We start from the raw sequence: 17,167 nt of genomic DNA on the forward strand, positions 1-17,167 counted from the left end.
TCATATGTTTTTCTTTCCCTCTTTTGACTTCCTGCTGGATGTGATGGCTTTTAAGCCCCCTTTCCCAGCACAGGAGGGGTAACCTCCCTATCCTCAATGAAGGGAAGGAAACAAGAAAGCCGCCATAGCGCCGGAATATAAGCAAGCGATAATTGCCATCATCTTATTATCTATGGATGCCGTCGTTGGATCAACAAAACCTAACCGCTTCACGTCTAGTGAGTGATCCGGTGCCTGCCGGAATACACATTGCCCTAAAAATTACTCCTTCCTCCTTCTCCCAGTAAGTAATGAGATAGCTGACAACTCATTTCAGCTATCCTTCTTTGGAGGACTAACTGATCCCTAAGATTTTCCGGAGACTTGTCCTCAAGATACCTTCTTCTCTTCCCTTCCTTTTACCCAGCGGCTACGTAGCTGCTCAAGCAGCACACTTCTCCGTCACAATCACCCGTCAAACAATATGTGCGGCTGCTGCGTCTCTTTGAAGGACCGGCCATCTGCTAGTACCTACGGAAGCTGGTTCTTTCAACCTTATAATAATGTTGAATGAGGATGTAGTTACTTTAAACAACCTGAAGGCACGAAGCGTGGAAATGAAATTAAAGGAAAGCGACGAAGCACTTCAGAGCTATGTACTTCGTACTGATAGTGCACTCAGGTACTAGCCATGCTTATAAGCTAAAATCTTGATTCCCTAATATAAAATAGAATACCCCCCCCCCACCCTCCCTCCCCACGGTATATCTCGCGATGGTCCTTACTTATTTGTAAAGTTGGGGAGGCGGGAGGGGAGGGTAAATCACCGGGCCCTTCCTCCTCCCCTCTCTCAAATAGGAAGAGTTAGAAGGCAACCGTGATCAAACAATCAAACAAACAAACAAACAAGCAAACAAACAACCAACCAACCAAGAGAATCATCACCGGTCAAACTTTCCGTCTCACGTCCGAGTCCGACACGACACGACGAAATCCGACACGTCATCCTTACTCGAAATGGACCCGGATGAAAAATCAAAGGTAGGCTGGGTCGGGATCAAAATTCGAGTATGCCGACCATTAAAATCCAATCTATTCCTTCCGAGGGAGGGCGGAAACGGGCAGGACGGGATCCCCCTCTTCTATCGAGGACGGAAGGCCTAGCACGTTGGTTGGCAACGATAACGATCATCGGGCTGCCGTTGCTGTTAGTATACTATGATATGAAATACGGAGCAGATTGAAGGGACTTTTTCCTAAATAGAGAGGAGCGTGTTGTTGTCAGCTGAGCTCGGAAATATTCTGAGCGAATCCAAACTAATTCTTTTTTTATATATATATTTTTTTTCGGCTTCCTTCATTCAGGGCCTATAAGTTAGCAAGCCGCTATTATACGTACGGAATACACAGGCTTAAGGGATAAACGGTCGGGAACCTCGAACTATACTCCCTACCTAGCCTTTGTGATCTTGATATACTTTATGATTATATATGCCTAATCGTCGGTTTCCTTGATCTCAATTCGTAAGAGTTGACCGACTTGCTATAGTGGGACAGTAAAATTTGCTCCTTTTTAATGAATAGAAAATCAATCAACTGTTATATAGTAATTATTTCTGTATGAAAAGATGCACCGTGTTGAGTTTGATATTAATCAATTAATCAAATTTTAATTACAAGTTCTTATTCCTTTATTATGCTGAGTTAAAGTAGTAAAAATAGTACTTTTGGTATACTTTTCTTGTACTTTTCGACCTTACTGGTCCGTGCGTTAAGAGTCTTAGCGTATCCGAAACCTTCTCAAACTCGAAAGCTTAGCGCTAAAGCTCAAACCGCTATTATAATCGATTCTAAAGACGATATAGAAAGTAGCGACGATGATTCAGCTTCATATGATAGCGAATCTGAGCTTGACGATAATATTAAGGGTTAAATGGCGAGGGAAAGTACAATAAGTTACGATGATTATTGATTGCGTACCTAGGTAGGTATATATCAGGATTGCTATGTAAATACCAGAATACGCGAAGAACACGAAAGTCGGACTTTTACTTAAACCCATTACAAAAATACGTGCATCACTATCAACTTTGAATTAATAATTGATACCTTTAGTATTATCATATATTAAATCATTTATTTTCGATCTATATAACGTTTTTTTTTTAATTAAGGTTATGGTTATTAAGATATTTGCAATAAACAAGTGAATTTGAATTATTTAGGACAGTTTTTACCCATTTTTTCATTACATTTTAATGTATTAGATCACCATAAATGAATGCAAATTTATAATTCTAATTCACGTATGTAAAGCAAAGTTTTCTAAGCATATAGAGATTTTTTTTTTTCCTTCTTTATATTAACAGTTGTTGTTTATTAAGTGGTATACCGTTACTGTCCCGCCTTGGTGGTGCCGACCTGGCTGCGCCAGGTCGGGATTTTTTACAAATTAAATTCAAGGTAACCGACGATTAACCGACGATTACTTCATAAATATATATATATATATTTTTTTTCGCATATTTTGATATACTATGTGCTGGTCGCTTAACTTCGCAACATGTCTCCAAATCTCGCAAGATAAAAGGACTGTTGGGTACTCATTGGACGGACCGAGGGACGTGTATCGGAGGACGTGGATCTCGAGAATGTGCCTGGGAAATCGATTGCTGATACTTCGTACGAATACATAACCAAGCGCAAACCTTACGTCCAATTCAATAAACTAGCAGAAGAGATGAAGCCAGCTTCAAGATTTACCGAAGAATGAGACTCGTACCAACTATCATCGAAGCGTAAGAAGCGCCTACCTGGAAAGGGACACCCGAGCGAAAAACCTCACCCAGGAGAGTGGCATTGAATGAAAACAAAACCACCATGAACAATATTCCATTGATGAAATGCCCTTACATGCAGCTATGCTTGTAGCATTTATTACAATTCCAATCTATGTTTTAAAAATATGACTCCAAATGACATCGGCATATACCATTACCCTCCCCACCGAACCTTCATAGCGTACATGTCCATCACACCCCTTAGAGATTGGCAGCGAACAGCGCAGCGCCACCGAAGAGCGCACCCAATCCAACAGCAGCGGTTTGGTACGCGGCACCAGCGGAGCTCGAGCTCGTGCCCTGGCCCGCAGCAGAAGACGCGCTAGACTGCGCGCTCGATAGCTTAGAGCTGACGCTTGATGCGATGGAAGACTGGCGGGAGCTGAGGGACGAAGAGATCGACGCGAGGGCGGAGGATGCAGAGGTGCCGGTGATAGAGGCTGTACGCGAAGAAAACTCAGAGGACAGGGAGGATCCGACGGATGAAGCTTCCGATGAAAGAGAGGAGCTTATTCCGGATGCAGTGGAGACGGCACTGCTGGATGAGAAAGTGGCGGTTGAGACTGCACCTTCAGAGGTGCTGGTAGAGAGAATGGCTTGCCCCTGAAAGATGTTAGTAAGTTTGGAAATTATCAAAAGGGCATTGAACTTACGGAAACGGTGGCGGCAAGGGCCAGGATGATGGTGTTCTTGAATTGCATTTTTAAAAGTTGTAAAGTGGTATGTATCGTGTGATATGTGGAAAAGGATGGAAGTAGAATTGGAAGTGAAAGTTGTACAGATTGTTTGGACTATGGGTCTTGGGTGGTAGAGTAAAGAAGTAGTCGGGAGCTCCAGGTAATATATATACCAGCTTGGAACCACTAGCCCGGTGAACAAAACACGCGTCTCCATGCATCCGCAGCCTGCAAATTCGGAGTTATGATCTGTACGTCACAGCGAAATGGTCCGTGAATGGTCGATTCAATAGGGGTTCCCCAATTGCATGCTGGCTTGACAAATGAGAAGGCTTGAAGTCACAGATCCGAGAAGATGGTGCTACCCGAGCCTTCAAACCGCCTCACGCCACTGGGCATTGCTTGTATCAGGTTGAAGCGACATGCAGGCCACGGATTCAGCGAGACAGCAACCAACGTTTTCAGCCCAGAATATGCTAAGTATAGATAAGCTGCGTGAGAAGCTTACGGAACCTTAGCTAATCAGTTTGGACGCTCAGGTCAGCCAGCCTCCTTTGTTTGATGGGTACGTACGACGGGAGTGCATGGCGGAGGAATGGAACAGGGGCCCGCTCGGTATCCAACGAAATAAAGAGCTCTAGAGACATTTGGAAGAGCCAATGTTCATCACCATTGCCATCGTCATCACCCATTGCCTTCTGGTCGTCCCCTCCACCTATCACGTGAGCCCGAGCTGGTGAGCCGCGTAAACAAACTCCAGTCAGAGCTGATGGCCGAGCGAGCGCATGGATCTTCTCTCGCTATGCTGTGCTGAGTCTAGCGTGCTTCAGCGCCACCACCACGACCCTAAAATCCCTGATCCATCAAGCGCTGCGTCATCGGTACCTACTACCTTTGCCACCTCGCTAAAATCTGGTCAAACGGATGACACGGACGGGAAGGCGGGAGTCCAAGGCGGGAGTCCAAGGCGAGAGACCAGGCCGGTACCATGGCCCAGAGTTGCGAGTCTTGTTTGTCTGTAAAGCTCAGAGTTATCGAAGGCTTCAAAGCTTCGCAGTTGCTAGCATCATGAGAATCGATGCGGACTCTGGAATCACGGAATCGGAATACGGCGTTTCCTGCAGGTACCGGCACTTTTCTGGCCATGTCGAAGTGCGAGGCAAACAAATGGGTCGCGCATAAGAAAAGCGATCCGTTGACACGCCCAACGGGAGGCTGGGGTCATGCACCAGGCCATGATTTCGGTCAGCTGGGCTGAGCGCAGTCAAATGCAAATGCAAATGCTTCATATATTGTGATATGGCGAGATTCCTTTCTTGATCTCAAAGACGATCTCTGCTGCTTCATCGGCACTCTTGGCTTCGAAATCATATCGCTTCGTCTCAGTAGTTTTGTATATCACGATCTTAGACAACTGATTAGCATTCTCACCCTTCAGAAAAATGCATTTAGGCGTCGTACCTTGAAATTAGTCGGATGCCTCCTCGTAACTTTGCATCCGACAACTTTGCTGAAATGAACCGTTGTTGTCTTGCCTTGGCCTTCAAACATCGTCTTGCCTGTTGAGGTTGGCATAATATGCAGGTATTCGCCATCGATTGCTAGTATTCTCTCGTTCAGGCCCACGAATCGCATAGGCTGCTTGCGCCAGACGATGTATTTTCGGTAATTGGCACTGCCCATTTCATCCTGCTTGATAGCTTCTTGGGCAAGAGGATGTGTGTTTAGCAATGACCCCTTTCGGACTCTCTGGAAGCTGGGACGTTCTGATAGCATTGGTATTTTTGGCGAGCTGCTGCTGGGAGATCCAGACATCGTCAGAGGCCCATCAGTTGCGAATCGACGACGATACAGGTCAAGATCTGTGCGGTTCCCAATAGAATCCACTGTACGGTCCAGCAGGACTACAGTGCCAGAACCTGTCAGTTTGAGCACGTGATTAGCCTTGTCGAGCTGTCGCTTTTTGCAGATGATATCAAGGACATCAGCCAAATACGTGTCGGTTGTCACATCCAGCGTTATCATCTGCCCGGGAGCAGCATCTGCTGAGTGGATGTGAACTCGAAGCAATTTCTTGATGCTGTTCCTCGTGGCTGGTGTAGTGACAGTGCCGATGCTAGGCGAATCTGCAAGAGTGGCATTATGTCGCAGAGCAGACATTGTAGTCAGCAATGGATTCTGCCGTGGTTGAGTTCCTGCGAAAGGCATTGATGGTAACGAAGAAGTTTTGGTGGGCACAAAGTCATCGTCGCCCGATGACGCAACAGCTTCCTGCTTGAATTGGGGAGTGATGGTCTGGTTCTCTTGGAACTGCTCATCAGTGGCGGCTACCAGAGCAAACTCATCGTATGGCTTGGAATTAGATCGTGATCTTGCAGCTCGGTTATTGGCCGTAGTAAATGCAACAATAGGCTTCCCTCGGTCCAATGCTGGGAAATCGTAATCAACTTCCTCATCTTCTACCATGCGTAGAGTCCAATGATTAACATTTAGCTTTTCAACCGGAATAGGTGGCTCCAACTTCTCTTCTGTATACCTCCAAAGGCTTAGTCCAATGAGATCCGCAACAGCAACAGGTCGGTCATTCACTTCGTTTTCGTGGACACTCCTTCGAATAATAACCTCAAATGGCTTCGAAGTAGAAGTTGAAAACGGCGCCCAGATACGTAGATACAATGGATTTGGCTCTCCCTGTCCTGAGAGTGATGCAAAAGATTCAAATGGCGCAGAAGCCTTGGTCCTCTTTGCTTTGATAGCAGCAGAGAGAAGACTCCTTGGTTGAATTATACTGATTGGTCTTGGGGGTGGGAGCGCTTGGAGCACCGGAGGCGCAGGTTTCGATTTTTTCGTTGGAACTCTTTGTAGACCTCTGGGCAGGGTACCAATAACATGAGTCGTCGGCGAAGCATTCACAGGACTGTTTACACCAGCTAGGAGAGACGCAGAGTCGATGCTGCCTGCAAAGTCTGAGTCCATATCCGATCCTGAACCATCAGAATCTTCCTCCTCTTCCTCAAGTAGATCGCGTTCCTGTTTCTTCATGCCTACGTTCGGATCCGAAGTATGTCGCAGCAAAGCCCTGCTGGCCTTGGTGGCGTTCCTGGTGGCATCTCTCTGCCTTTGAAATGCCGAGGCATCAAACTCGTTTTCAGATGACATCTCACTGCTGGTCACAGTATCTCTCCTGGCTCGTTCCTTAACAGCTTCCAGTGCCGATTGAGATCCCCTCCTTACTTGTCCTGCGGGACCCCGGGTCGGGGATGTGACCGTTGACGACTGCCGTAGGTAGGAACCACGAATAGGAGAAGAGCCAGAACGGTTCCGGATGGGCATCTTCGAGAATTTGATCTGTTGCGCAGCTCGTTGATCTCCATCATCATCACTATCGTCACTCAAGTCACTGCTATCTTCCTCTTCCATCTGTTCTCGTCTGCGGCGTCTCTTCGTAGCTATCCCAGGCCCAACAGTATCCACTCCACCTCCAGTTACCAGGCCTCCCTCATCGATATCATCTTCCAGGCCCGTATCGGTCAGCGTAGTCCTGGGCGGCGCTTGAAAATATTCTGATGCTATCGCGGTAGGTATCGGTGGGGAATGGGTCCGTTTAATGTTCGTAGGATTCAGCCGCCAGCCAGCAGCTCTGAATCCAGCAGTGTTCAGGAAGGCATCATTGATAGTGATCAGACGTTCACCGACGCCATCAGATATGGTATCTAGATAGTTCGTTCTCAATTGGTAAGAGACCAGACTATATCATTGTCAGAGATTCCCAGGGCAGTTCGCATGTAACTCACTCTTCAACTTGCAAGACGGACATTGCGTATGGCGAGTTGTAACTGATAGTAGAGAATTGATAAGGAACAGAATCAACTTGAATGGATCCGGGCAGGTCTATTTAACTTGGTGGATTGATCTATCAGCCTTATGATGCAGCTGGGGTACTAAGCTTCTCTACTAGCGAAGCTGGCTTGGCATTCAGCCTTGTTCTGTCGGCAACATTAGATTTTTGTAACCCCAAAGCCGACGACAACAGTACAACCCCAACCAAGTAAGCAGCAGTCAGCCCAGATACGCCATGGGCCTCGTCGACTATTCAGACTCCGAAACTTCGGATGTCGAAGAGACTCCCGTATCAAAGACCGCTTCAACCTCATCTAAGCCGGCATTTCAAAAAGTGGTGGACCGCTCGAATCCAGGTAAAATCCGCGTCTCGTTGCCACAAGCCGCGCTTAGAGACGACAAGAAGACCGACGAGCCTCCCCTCAAACGCGCAACAACTGGAAGTGGCGTATTTAGCGGGTTCAACTCGTTCCTCCCTGCACCCAAACGAGCAGGGCAGACGACCGCAACACTGGGTGAAGGCAATGTGGCGAAGAAAGGGCTTGGTTCCGGTGTCCGTTTGAAGACCGGAGCTGCACCGGGATTTAGTAGAGAGTCAGAAACAGAACCAGAACCAGAACCAGAGAGGGAATATGTGGAGGAGCATGCTGAAGAGTCTACAAGTGGTGGTTCCGGGATGAGTCTTCCGCAGCCCAAAACAATACAGGATGGAGAGCAGAAGCCTTCAGATGAGGTCAAATTGGTGGGCAAGCCATTGATGTTTAGGCCGTTATCAGTCTCGAGGAAGCCTACGAAGAAGAAGAAGCTGTTACCCACGACAATTTCTCAGTCCCCCGCGCCCGCGCCACCAGTCACTCCACAATCGAAGGACGAGCAGCCTGCTAAAAGACAGAAAATATCATTATTCTCGATGTCAGGGCCAGAAGTTGAAGTGTCTACGCCGGCTTTCAGAGGAGAATACAAACCTATGATGCTCGAGGTGGAAGAAGCAGGTGACGATGAGCACGACTCCTTCAGCCTTGAGCCATCTTACGAAGACTACACGCCCAATTCCTCCCAAAAATTTGCACCCCCTGCGGTCCCCACGCCACCAGTCTCCCAATCTCTTGACGATATAGCTGGCGATCTGAATCTGTCAGCCGCCGAGCGCAGACAATTATTCGGAAGGCAGAAAGGAGGACGAGGGGCACAGTCAGCTACCAAAGTCATTAATTTCAATACTGACCAGGAATATTTGCATAATGAAGAGCTAAGGGCTGCTGGCGAACAAGTTACGCATAACCCTGTTAGGGCGATTGCGCCTGGTAAGCATAGCTTGAAGCAGCTTGTCAATGCTGCACAGAGCCAGAAGGAGGCTCTGGAGGAGAGCTTTGCGGCAGGGAAGAGTAATAGAGCTGAGGCGAGCAGTCGCTACGGATGGTAGTTCTCAGTGAGGGGGAGATTAAATTGCAATGATACCCCTTAATGTGTTTCTCTTTCAATCTGTGTCGTGCTTGAAGACTTACTTGTCAGCATCAAGCATCGGATATTCTGCAACCAAATCTGAGGTCGATTGGTCTCTTTTTGTAACATTGGCATTAGTTCCTGATTATGTTTTATTAATATAGCCGGGTTTTGATGATGGAAATATGAGAAGGGGATGGCGAGAGAAGTGTCATTGCATGTGAGCTTCCGAGGATAACCAGCATGCGTAATCTAAAAGCTCGGTTCATAAAACATAAGATCAGGAATATTAGCTTAAGGCATCATCACTTGCATCACGAAGCTCATTTCTCTTTGGCTGCGTTTTTGTTCTCGGAAATGTGAGGTTTCTTTCAAATACGACAGATCCCGAACCCAAGGTCTAAACACCCAGTCCGATCGCAGCTCTTGCTTTCAGAACCGTCCCAGAAGTACCCTCGCTTAAATAAAACACCAAACTCCGAAGTAAACAAAATCAGCAGGTCACTACAGGCGCAGTCTTCGCCTCCTTCCACCCCTCTCCTACCATCAAGAAACACCACTCCCCTTTCGTCACAGGCGTGATATCCTCGTACCCATTCGGAGTCACCGCCCCCCTCCTATGCGGCCCCCTATCTTCCCTCAGCACCTCCGCCACCGTGAAATCCCTCCCCTTCGCGCTCTCGCCCACCGCAACACTAGCCAAGGTCCTCGCCTCGTCATCGCTGCTACAGCTACTCTCACAGCAGCTTTCCCTCCTCCCAAGAGCACTCCTCGACGAGAGATCCGAGCCGATTGTCAAGCGCAGCTTCCTGGGCTGTTGTTGATGATGGCGCGTCTGACTCGGCGTCTGGAGCAAGAACTTGGTGTTGAGGGGCGGCGGGCTTTTCCGCTCCTCGTTCGCAACCTCGATCCCTCCCGTCCTCTCCCTTCCACCGTAGGCGACTTTGTAGCCCTCGTTGACGTCGACCAGCGCTGCCAAGCTGACGCCCAGCCACGCATACGCGCGCATCAGGTATCCCTTTGTGATGCGACGGCCTTGTTGGGCGAGCACGAGGCGGCGGAGCTCATCGACTGCGGATGTGAGGTCGAAGGGGGTGAGCGTGCGGGAGTAGGTGTGGAGATGGCATTTGAAGGCATAGACGTGGTCGAGAGCGAGAAGCGTGAGGCCCTCGGAGGAGAAGAGAATTTCGTTTTGGGCTAGAGAGCAGCGGATGAGGTCGTTTGTCAGGGGGCAGGCTGTGTTGTTGTTCAATGGGGCGGGGGAGAGCCAGCCGGATCTAGGAGGTGGGCGTTAGTTTCTACTCTGGCCTGCTACTGCGTTGAGAAGATAATGAGGAGATATGTAAGTGAAGTGAAGTGACTGGGTGGCAATGGACCCGAGTTGCGTAACAACGTAACATTGCAGAGCACGGGTCTCAAGCACAAATTAAATTGGAAACTGTTGAGACACACTTGACAATGATACCGAGGGGGAAGAGGACAGGATGATTTACCCAATAGAGAACTTCTTCTCTGCTTTAGCGATAACATGTCTTAATATCTTCTCAGCCTTTTCCGTCAAAGTACTCGCATGCATCAACGTAATGCCATAAGGGTTTGGTGTAGCTGGAGAAGCTGGCTGCGCAGGCGTAGCAGATGGGCTCACGGTCCTGTCGGCAGGTGAGGTGGGCAAGCTAGGCCAATTCGTCCTTGACAACGAAGCTGTGGAAGAGGACGATGAAGTTGAGGATGATGTATCAGATATGGATGAGAGCGAGCTTTTGCTTGGCATCCGAGTGAAGCTTGATCCACCAAATAGGGATCTCGCGGGGGAGGTAGTGATGGAATGACCTGGGGAATCGGCTCGCTTAGGCGATACTTGTGAAGACGCGATGTGTTGTGGGATTTGGGTGTCTTTGCGGACGACGATGAGGGAGAGGTGGAGTCGTTTTCTCGCCAGTCGACTGGAGACGTAATCAAGTGCGACTGTGAGTTGAGGAGATAGCTGTTTTGCCTCAAGCAGTGAGGGACCGGCTTCGAGAGGAGAGGAGATGCGGTCTTTGGTAATAGTGATGGAAGGCATGATAGATTGTGAAAGCAGATATTGAGGAGAGTGAGGGGAAAGGAGAAGACGACAAAACTGATGCCCGTAGCAAATGTCAATGATATGAAGACAGCGATATTGAAAGATATGAGATTTGTAGAGGTCTGGACAAGTGATATTATACAAGAGCCGAGAAACTTGCAGATGGTCTATTGACGCCGGTACTAAGAATAGCCTTCTTGCAAAGCGGTAGCATCCTGAACTAAAGAGCCGGTTGTACTTTTCCAGACATGCGGATAGGTGCCACGCAACCCCGCTTGAAATCATAGATGTGCAGATCTGGGGTTGTAAGCGCTGCAAATCCACCCAGGTTCACGAAGCACGCTACTACGTATTTTGAAGGCATACAGAATTTTCATTGGACGACTCCGATGTCGCGAAGATGCATTTAAAAATAGAAAGAAAGCGGCATTCTGTACTGTACCGCAGCGGCTCATTGATGATAGACACACGCTCGCTGCAGCGAGTAAGACTAAGCGAGACCTGTAAACAGGCATCGTATCGCAACCCCTGAGGCGGGAATATCAAAAGACTCGGTCGCAATATCTGCCGAGAATCTATTTTGATTCTCAATCCCAGTCTGCCAGGTCGGACATTTCACCACGCGAATTATTCAAGCTTATCAATCAGGGCCAAACAATCTTCAGGAACCCTCTCGGGCCACTCACTCGTGACTGAAATTGCACGAGGGGATGGCTCAAGGTAGAAACCATCGCATCTACCCATATGCGCACATCTGCACTCAAAAGCACACTTTCCCTTAGGAAGACCTATATATAGCTGCCAGCGGATGTTCCTCAGAAAGAGGGACTACTGCATGCGCTCCTGGTCTGGTGTGACGAGCAAGGGCGGCGAGCGGGACCTGCTCGCCTATCAGGAACCATTCTCTTATTACCAGATGCAGACCGTGGGCGTCGTCACATTCTGGTAAGGTGGTGAACATGAAATTAATCCATAGTCGACGAAACGCTATCCGCTTGCGAATATGTTGGTACGGATCTATTCGTCACCTATCCGGTATCTCGAAGAGCGGAAGCTGCCAAGGCCTTATCAGGATCAGTGACTAACTGACTAACATCAACTTCTGAATAGGAAAATGAGATGAAAGTTCAAATACAGTCAGTTGTATAACCGTGCCCGCTGTTGCATAAAAGGCTATCCACAGAAGTACGATTTGAATATGAATCATCCCTACCCAAGGCCATCCAGATCATAGCATGCTGCCGGTCAACACACAGCTTCATCATACTCACGCATTCGTCTCCTCGCCCTTGTAATTGCCGCTCTCTCCCACCTTATTCCATGGCCTAAACGCATTATCCTTCCCCTCCAACGGCTTTGCCAACTCCGGGAAGTGCCTCTTCAATACGCTCCCCATGGTCTGGTCAGCAACCCACTCCATCCCTTCCTTCGTATACACCTTCTCGCTCCACGCATCCCCCGCCAGGAACCTATCGCTCTTGATCCGCCTACTGGCCATCAAGATGAAGATCCGAAACGCCGTATCGCTGAACCCAAATCCCTCGGGCAGCGGCTCGCAGAACATGCCGGCCATCAAGTCGACCCTTTCAAGGTCGCCGGCGTAGATCGTGGATAGCTCTTCAGCGAGGGCAGCGTCTTGACCGGTGAGCTCGAGGAAGGATTTGGGAACGCGCATGTGTACGAGGCGGCGGAAGGCCATGTAGCGTGGCACGCCGCGCTCTCTGTCGCGCATGATATCCAGCGTTCCGAGGTCGCGGAGGAGACCGTCAGGGGATTTGAGATTGCGGAGGAAGTTGGGGGTGTTGTGGTGCGTTATGGCGCCAGGGTAGTTGATACCGAAGGAGTAGAAGGCGTCGCCGAAGGAGGTTTGTGGATCAATTGCGTTTTGGGCCTTTTGGAAGGCAAGGTCGGCGATAGGGATCGTTTTGGTGTGGGAGCCGGTCGAGGTAGAGAAGAATGCTACGTTGTCTGGTCCGCCTGTTAGTGACTGCTATTTCATTCCGTTGAGAAGGTGGTGTTTACCGGGTATCAGAGGGTGCAGACGATACACGGAGACGAACTCTTCGGTAAGGGAGAACGGGACGTTATGTTGATCGACTCCTGAGCCGGGGATGCCAAATATAATGTCATTCTTCACGACTCGACCAACAAGTTTATTAAGCTTTTCTCCGATCAGACCCCACCAATTTGCGTGCAAGGCTATGTCGATGGTTGGGTGGTTGAGAATCGCTGGAGTCCATTCCACAGTGTGAATCTTGGCCATCAAGGCACTGTTGATGGTACGGGCGGTGTCGAATAACTGGTCGCTTTTGAGCGTCAGCGGATGCTAGGCAGAGCAAGTCTAGATAATATACCTGCACCAGTCTGGATGTTTCGCAAGTAACATGTCACAGATGGCGTTATGCTCTAAAGCGAAAAGAGTGTGCATGAGTTCCAGCCCGAGCCACCAGTTGGTGTTAAAGCCAGTCTTTGGTAGGTCGTTCTCATCTCTTGGTAAGAAGTCGACAAAGCCTTTCTTCCTCAAGAAGAGCTTGCCATTGGGTGCGTTGTCACGGAGAGAGGTAGTAGTTGCTTCGTTGGACCCGTAGATCTGGCTAGCATCCCACCAGCTCCTGCTCGTTTGTTAGTCTCGCGTCTTGAGTTGAGATGGTGAGAACTCGGCTCTTACGAGTTCACGTTAATGTAGGCCGGAGATGAAGTATCGGTCTTTGAAAGGGTCTTATCCGGCTTCGAACGGGGAATTTTCATGTGTCCAGATGGCCATGTGTCATTCGGTGGCAGAGGGATTTCCACTTCGTTGTTTCTAGGCTCATTCTATCGTAGTTAGATATCTCTTCTCGTAAAGATCTGAGATGATGCCCATACCACGTCATGTTGGAACCAGTCGTGGACTTGAAACTGGATCCACTGTAGACTGTTAGCATGAAGGCTTTTGGGGTTGGTTTGAGGAGACTCACTGCAGCTGCCAAAAGATTGACAATAGTAGCTGGCTTGAATTTAGTTCTCGCAAGCAGCTGCTCGCTTACCAGTCTGGGGCTTGGACTCATGAGCTCCTCATCGCTCGGCTTGTTCGTATCGTCTCTTGGAACGTTCCTCCCGAATCGCATACCAGAACACCCCATCAACGGTTGTTTCAGTGAATTGAACTTCCCATCTGAATTTCTGGCCTTCAAGAATCGAGGATCCTTCATCAGACAGCTAGCTTCAGTTCCTTGAGCACTAGCATCTGGATACACATCGTACAGGTTATCGTGGTCCAGTTCAAGGCGGAAGGCCAGGAGGTTGAACACGCCGATGTATCTTGGAAGCCTATGCCACTCGACAAACTTGTTGACGCCTTTGAAGAGCTCGATGATGATCCGGTCAATGAAAGACAGCTCCGCCATATTTAATTCTTGTGATCAATTCCTTATGCTCAGATGCTGGCGACGCAGTCGATATGAAAAGAGAAACAAGACAAGCAGCAGATACCTGCATTATACCACATGAGCGCGTAAAGAAATACAGAGTATGATATGATCATCCATCTCGCTTCCAGCATCCACGGAGCTGTCTGAAACCAGGGTCCAGCGGGAAGCAGCTCTTTGCCGTCAGCCAACATGCCACCTCCAGTTGACACTGGACAAAGGAAGCGAATCAGGCTTCTGAGACCAGGTCCACGATGCCGGCACCACCAGCAAGGCTGAGTAATGCTAATGTAGCGGTCCGCAATTGGGACAAGACCGCCAATCTTTTGCAGGGGAAATGTTCCATAAGCATGCCACCCGTCTCATAAGCGCGGCCCCATCACCATATACGCAGTCAGACCGTGGATGGCTTTCGATGCCTTTCTTCAGCAGCTGATCGAGGAACACATTGCAGTAATAAGGAGGAGGCAAAGTTTCGAAGCGGATGAAGCAGCCGGCTGCAGGATTAATTCCGGCGTCGTTGAAAGCGAGACGTTGAAAGACGAAGAACGCTTCTCTAGGCTCGCAGCTCGAAGGGCAAATGGAAATTGGTATACATGGGTAGTTCAGGAATTCGAAAGCAAGAGCCTGAGTGAGAGCTGCCAATTATTTACTTGGTTGCACGCACAAAGAGGCGTCTTGGATCTGAGGCAGAGGACTCACCGGTGCTTGATCACTTGACACCGAGCACGTGAGAAGAAAGGGGCCAAAAAAGGGCAGGTTGAGCAAGTACCTATACAATAGCGACACGGTGTTGAGGCAGAAAAAGGGGGGGAACAGAAAATTTCACAAAACTACCGCGAATCTAAATCAATTCCTCGTATGGCCAGTTGTGAGACCAGCTGCCAGATAAAAGAAAACAGAAGAGCAAAGAGACTGTGTCATGAGTTTAAAGACTCCAGTCTCGTGAAGACTGCTCCGAGGACACTTCTCACCATCTCGTCCTTCAACACCCCGTCTTCCCAAGTCGCTGTAACAATACAATCCCCATTCTTTGCACTCGCAATCATGAAAGCCATCCCGTAATCACCCATCGACGCCCTTAAAGCAGCAGCGCAAAACGCTACATCGGTAACGACCCACCCTCCGTCCTCCATCCCATCCTTGGGTTTGAATACCCCGATATTCGAGATGAGGAAAGAATTGTGCAGATACAGCCTTAGGCCAGAGAAAGCACCAACGTCTTCGTCATCGTCTCCGAGCAAAGTGCAAGTCAAGAATCCCTGGAGGACCGCCCCGGTTTTGTAGATGGAATTTTGCATGTGGTTTTTGTAATCCGTTGCTAGTTTCCACAGAGCAGCGTTATCGTGAGCTGCAGCGCGGTATTTAACCAGGCGGTGCGTGCAGTAATATGTTGCTGATGCGTTTGTGAAAACGTCGAGGCCTGGATCAGATGTCATGAAGGGTCGGATATTGACAGCCATTCTGCTGAGCCCGATTTTGGCGTTAGGATAAACGTCTGCAGCCAAAGTGGCAGAAACGATGGTTTGAAAAAGGGCCGTGAAGCTAGTCTTGTGTTTTCGACAGCTGGTGAGACACTTGCTCATTGTATCCTTGTTAATCCTGAGAGTCTCAACTCGAGAACGGGTGCGCTTCTCGACGGGAAACCGCTTTGTATATGTTGGATACGTCTTGTCGACTACCGCGTCCGAAAACAGAAAATGCTTGGGCCGGTAAAGCATGCGAATGATCTGCCATTTCAGAAAAGTGCATATGATGCGAAAATATGAGAGCTTCAGGTCAATGGATTCAATAGCAAGAGGTACAGGCGGGTGATTCGGTTCGTGGACTTGGAACACTTTCCCCTCAAATTCTGCTGCCGCTGCATCCTCGTGTGTATCGGGAGAGTCGGCGTTCAAAGCTGCAAGGAAACTCCTGTGGAACGCATACCCGGACATTCCATCGCCTATCGAGTGATGAAAGACAAACACTACATATCGACTATTCAGGATGAGAAGCCTCCACCATGGCTTCGTGGTATCCGTGGTGTCGAACCAACGATTATGACTGCTCTCTATGACCCGAGCAAGAGCGATATCTCTATCCTCTGTAAGGTCTTCCACGAATTCGACACAGTCATGAAAGCGAATGAACGGGAGCCGGGCTTCCCAGGTCTGGTGGTTTCCCCTTTTATTGTTGGACGGTTGGCTAGTAAGAATGACTGCGAGCTCAGGAATCTCCGTGATCACTTTTTCCAGAATCCGAAACAATTGGGCTGGTGATAGACTTTTGGTGCCATGGGAATACTCGCACGCTACCAGCACATTTGACTCGACTCCAAGATCGTGGAGGAGGTGCGTCAAAACCTCCAGAGGTCCTTCGATCATTAATACAGGCTTTTCATTTTGACCATGGCTACTCACCAGCTTTCCGCACAAGCGTACAACCCCCCGTAGCACTTTGGGGCCAAGGATCTGGCTGATCTCTCATTTCCACTTGGCGGCGAGACAGGAATCTCAAGGACTGGAGTACGAATTTGAAGCAGTTTGTGGTGATACGGGCAAAGATCCTGACGGTATATTTATATGTGTTTGTGTTTGAAAGACGCATAAAAAACCATGGAGCGAAAAACAGACATATCTAAGATAGAAAACCTGCAAGTTTCCAACTAGCAATGATTTACCGAAAAATGCAACGAGCAAAGAATGCAGCATATTGATGCGCGTGACGGTTGATTGGTTGCCCTGAGCCAACACAGCTTCCGGGCCCAAAGAAACATGGCAGCTAGAGCGGGAGTTTTCCCTCCGGAGGACTTACTATTGTATCCTTGATGTGTGTTCGTCAAAGGAACACGTTCTTGACCCGGTTATCCGAGCTAGGCGAATCGGGTACAAAGGATAGGACATCGCATTGTCTGGCCATTGGATCATACAGTCG

The 17,167-nt window shown here is 48.8% G+C and overlaps 6 protein-coding genes across 6 annotated transcripts; 1 reads left to right on the forward strand and 5 right to left on the reverse strand.

Annotated features, from left to right (window-relative positions):
- Positions 1–3,020: 3,020 nt before the first annotated feature.
- L3040_000737 (uncharacterized protein) lies at positions 3,021–3,520 on the reverse strand (the record flags this gene model as incomplete). The annotated part of the gene is made up of 2 exons (XM_007288161.1): positions 3,021–3,422; positions 3,473–3,520. 2 exons carry the CDS (start codon positions 3,518–3,520, stop codon positions 3,021–3,023), a joined length of 450 nt encoding a protein of 149 aa, XP_007288223.1.
- Positions 3,521–4,781: 1,261 nt separating this feature from the next.
- On the reverse strand, positions 4,782–7,313 carry L3040_000738 (uncharacterized protein; the record flags this gene model as incomplete). The annotated part of the gene is made up of 3 exons (XM_007288160.1): positions 4,782–4,901; positions 4,958–7,244; positions 7,291–7,313. 3 exons carry the CDS (start codon positions 7,311–7,313, stop codon positions 4,782–4,784), a joined length of 2,430 nt encoding a protein of 809 aa, XP_007288222.1.
- A 258-nt stretch (positions 7,314–7,571) lies between these two features.
- L3040_000739 (uncharacterized protein) lies at positions 7,572–8,759 on the forward strand (the record flags this gene model as incomplete). The annotated part of the gene is made up of 1 exon (XM_007288159.1): positions 7,572–8,759. The coding sequence occupies one exon, from the start codon at positions 7,572–7,574 to the stop codon at positions 8,757–8,759; it is 1,188 nt and encodes a 395-aa protein (XP_007288221.1).
- Positions 8,760–9,272: 513 nt separating this feature from the next.
- L3040_000740 (uncharacterized protein) lies at positions 9,273–10,841 on the reverse strand (the record flags this gene model as incomplete). Its single annotated transcript, XM_007288158.1, has 2 exons — positions 9,273–10,056; positions 10,273–10,841. 2 exons carry the CDS (start codon positions 10,839–10,841, stop codon positions 9,273–9,275), a joined length of 1,353 nt encoding a protein of 450 aa, XP_007288220.1.
- Positions 10,842–12,111: 1,270 nt separating this feature from the next.
- On the reverse strand, positions 12,112–14,230 carry L3040_000741 (uncharacterized protein; the record flags this gene model as incomplete). The annotated part of the gene is made up of 6 exons (XM_007288157.2): positions 12,112–12,812; positions 12,867–13,150; positions 13,199–13,456; positions 13,513–13,658; positions 13,710–13,751; positions 13,802–14,230. The coding sequence occupies 6 exons, from the start codon at positions 14,228–14,230 to the stop codon at positions 12,112–12,114; spliced, it is 1,860 nt and encodes a 619-aa protein (XP_007288219.2).
- A 941-nt stretch (positions 14,231–15,171) lies between these two features.
- On the reverse strand, positions 15,172–16,720 carry L3040_000742 (uncharacterized protein; the record flags this gene model as incomplete). The annotated part of the gene is made up of 2 exons (XM_066155285.1): positions 15,172–16,607; positions 16,654–16,720. 2 exons carry the CDS (start codon positions 16,718–16,720, stop codon positions 15,172–15,174), a joined length of 1,503 nt encoding a protein of 500 aa, XP_066013319.1.
- Between the last annotated feature and the right edge of the window lie 447 nt (positions 16,721–17,167).

The sequence above is a fragment of the Drepanopeziza brunnea genome (assembly GCF_022702325.1).
Source record: "Drepanopeziza brunnea f. sp. 'multigermtubi' strain 214-2 chromosome Unknown ctg1, whole genome shotgun sequence".
Lineage (NCBI taxonomy): Eukaryota > Fungi > Ascomycota > Leotiomycetes > Helotiales > Drepanopezizaceae > Drepanopeziza > Drepanopeziza brunnea.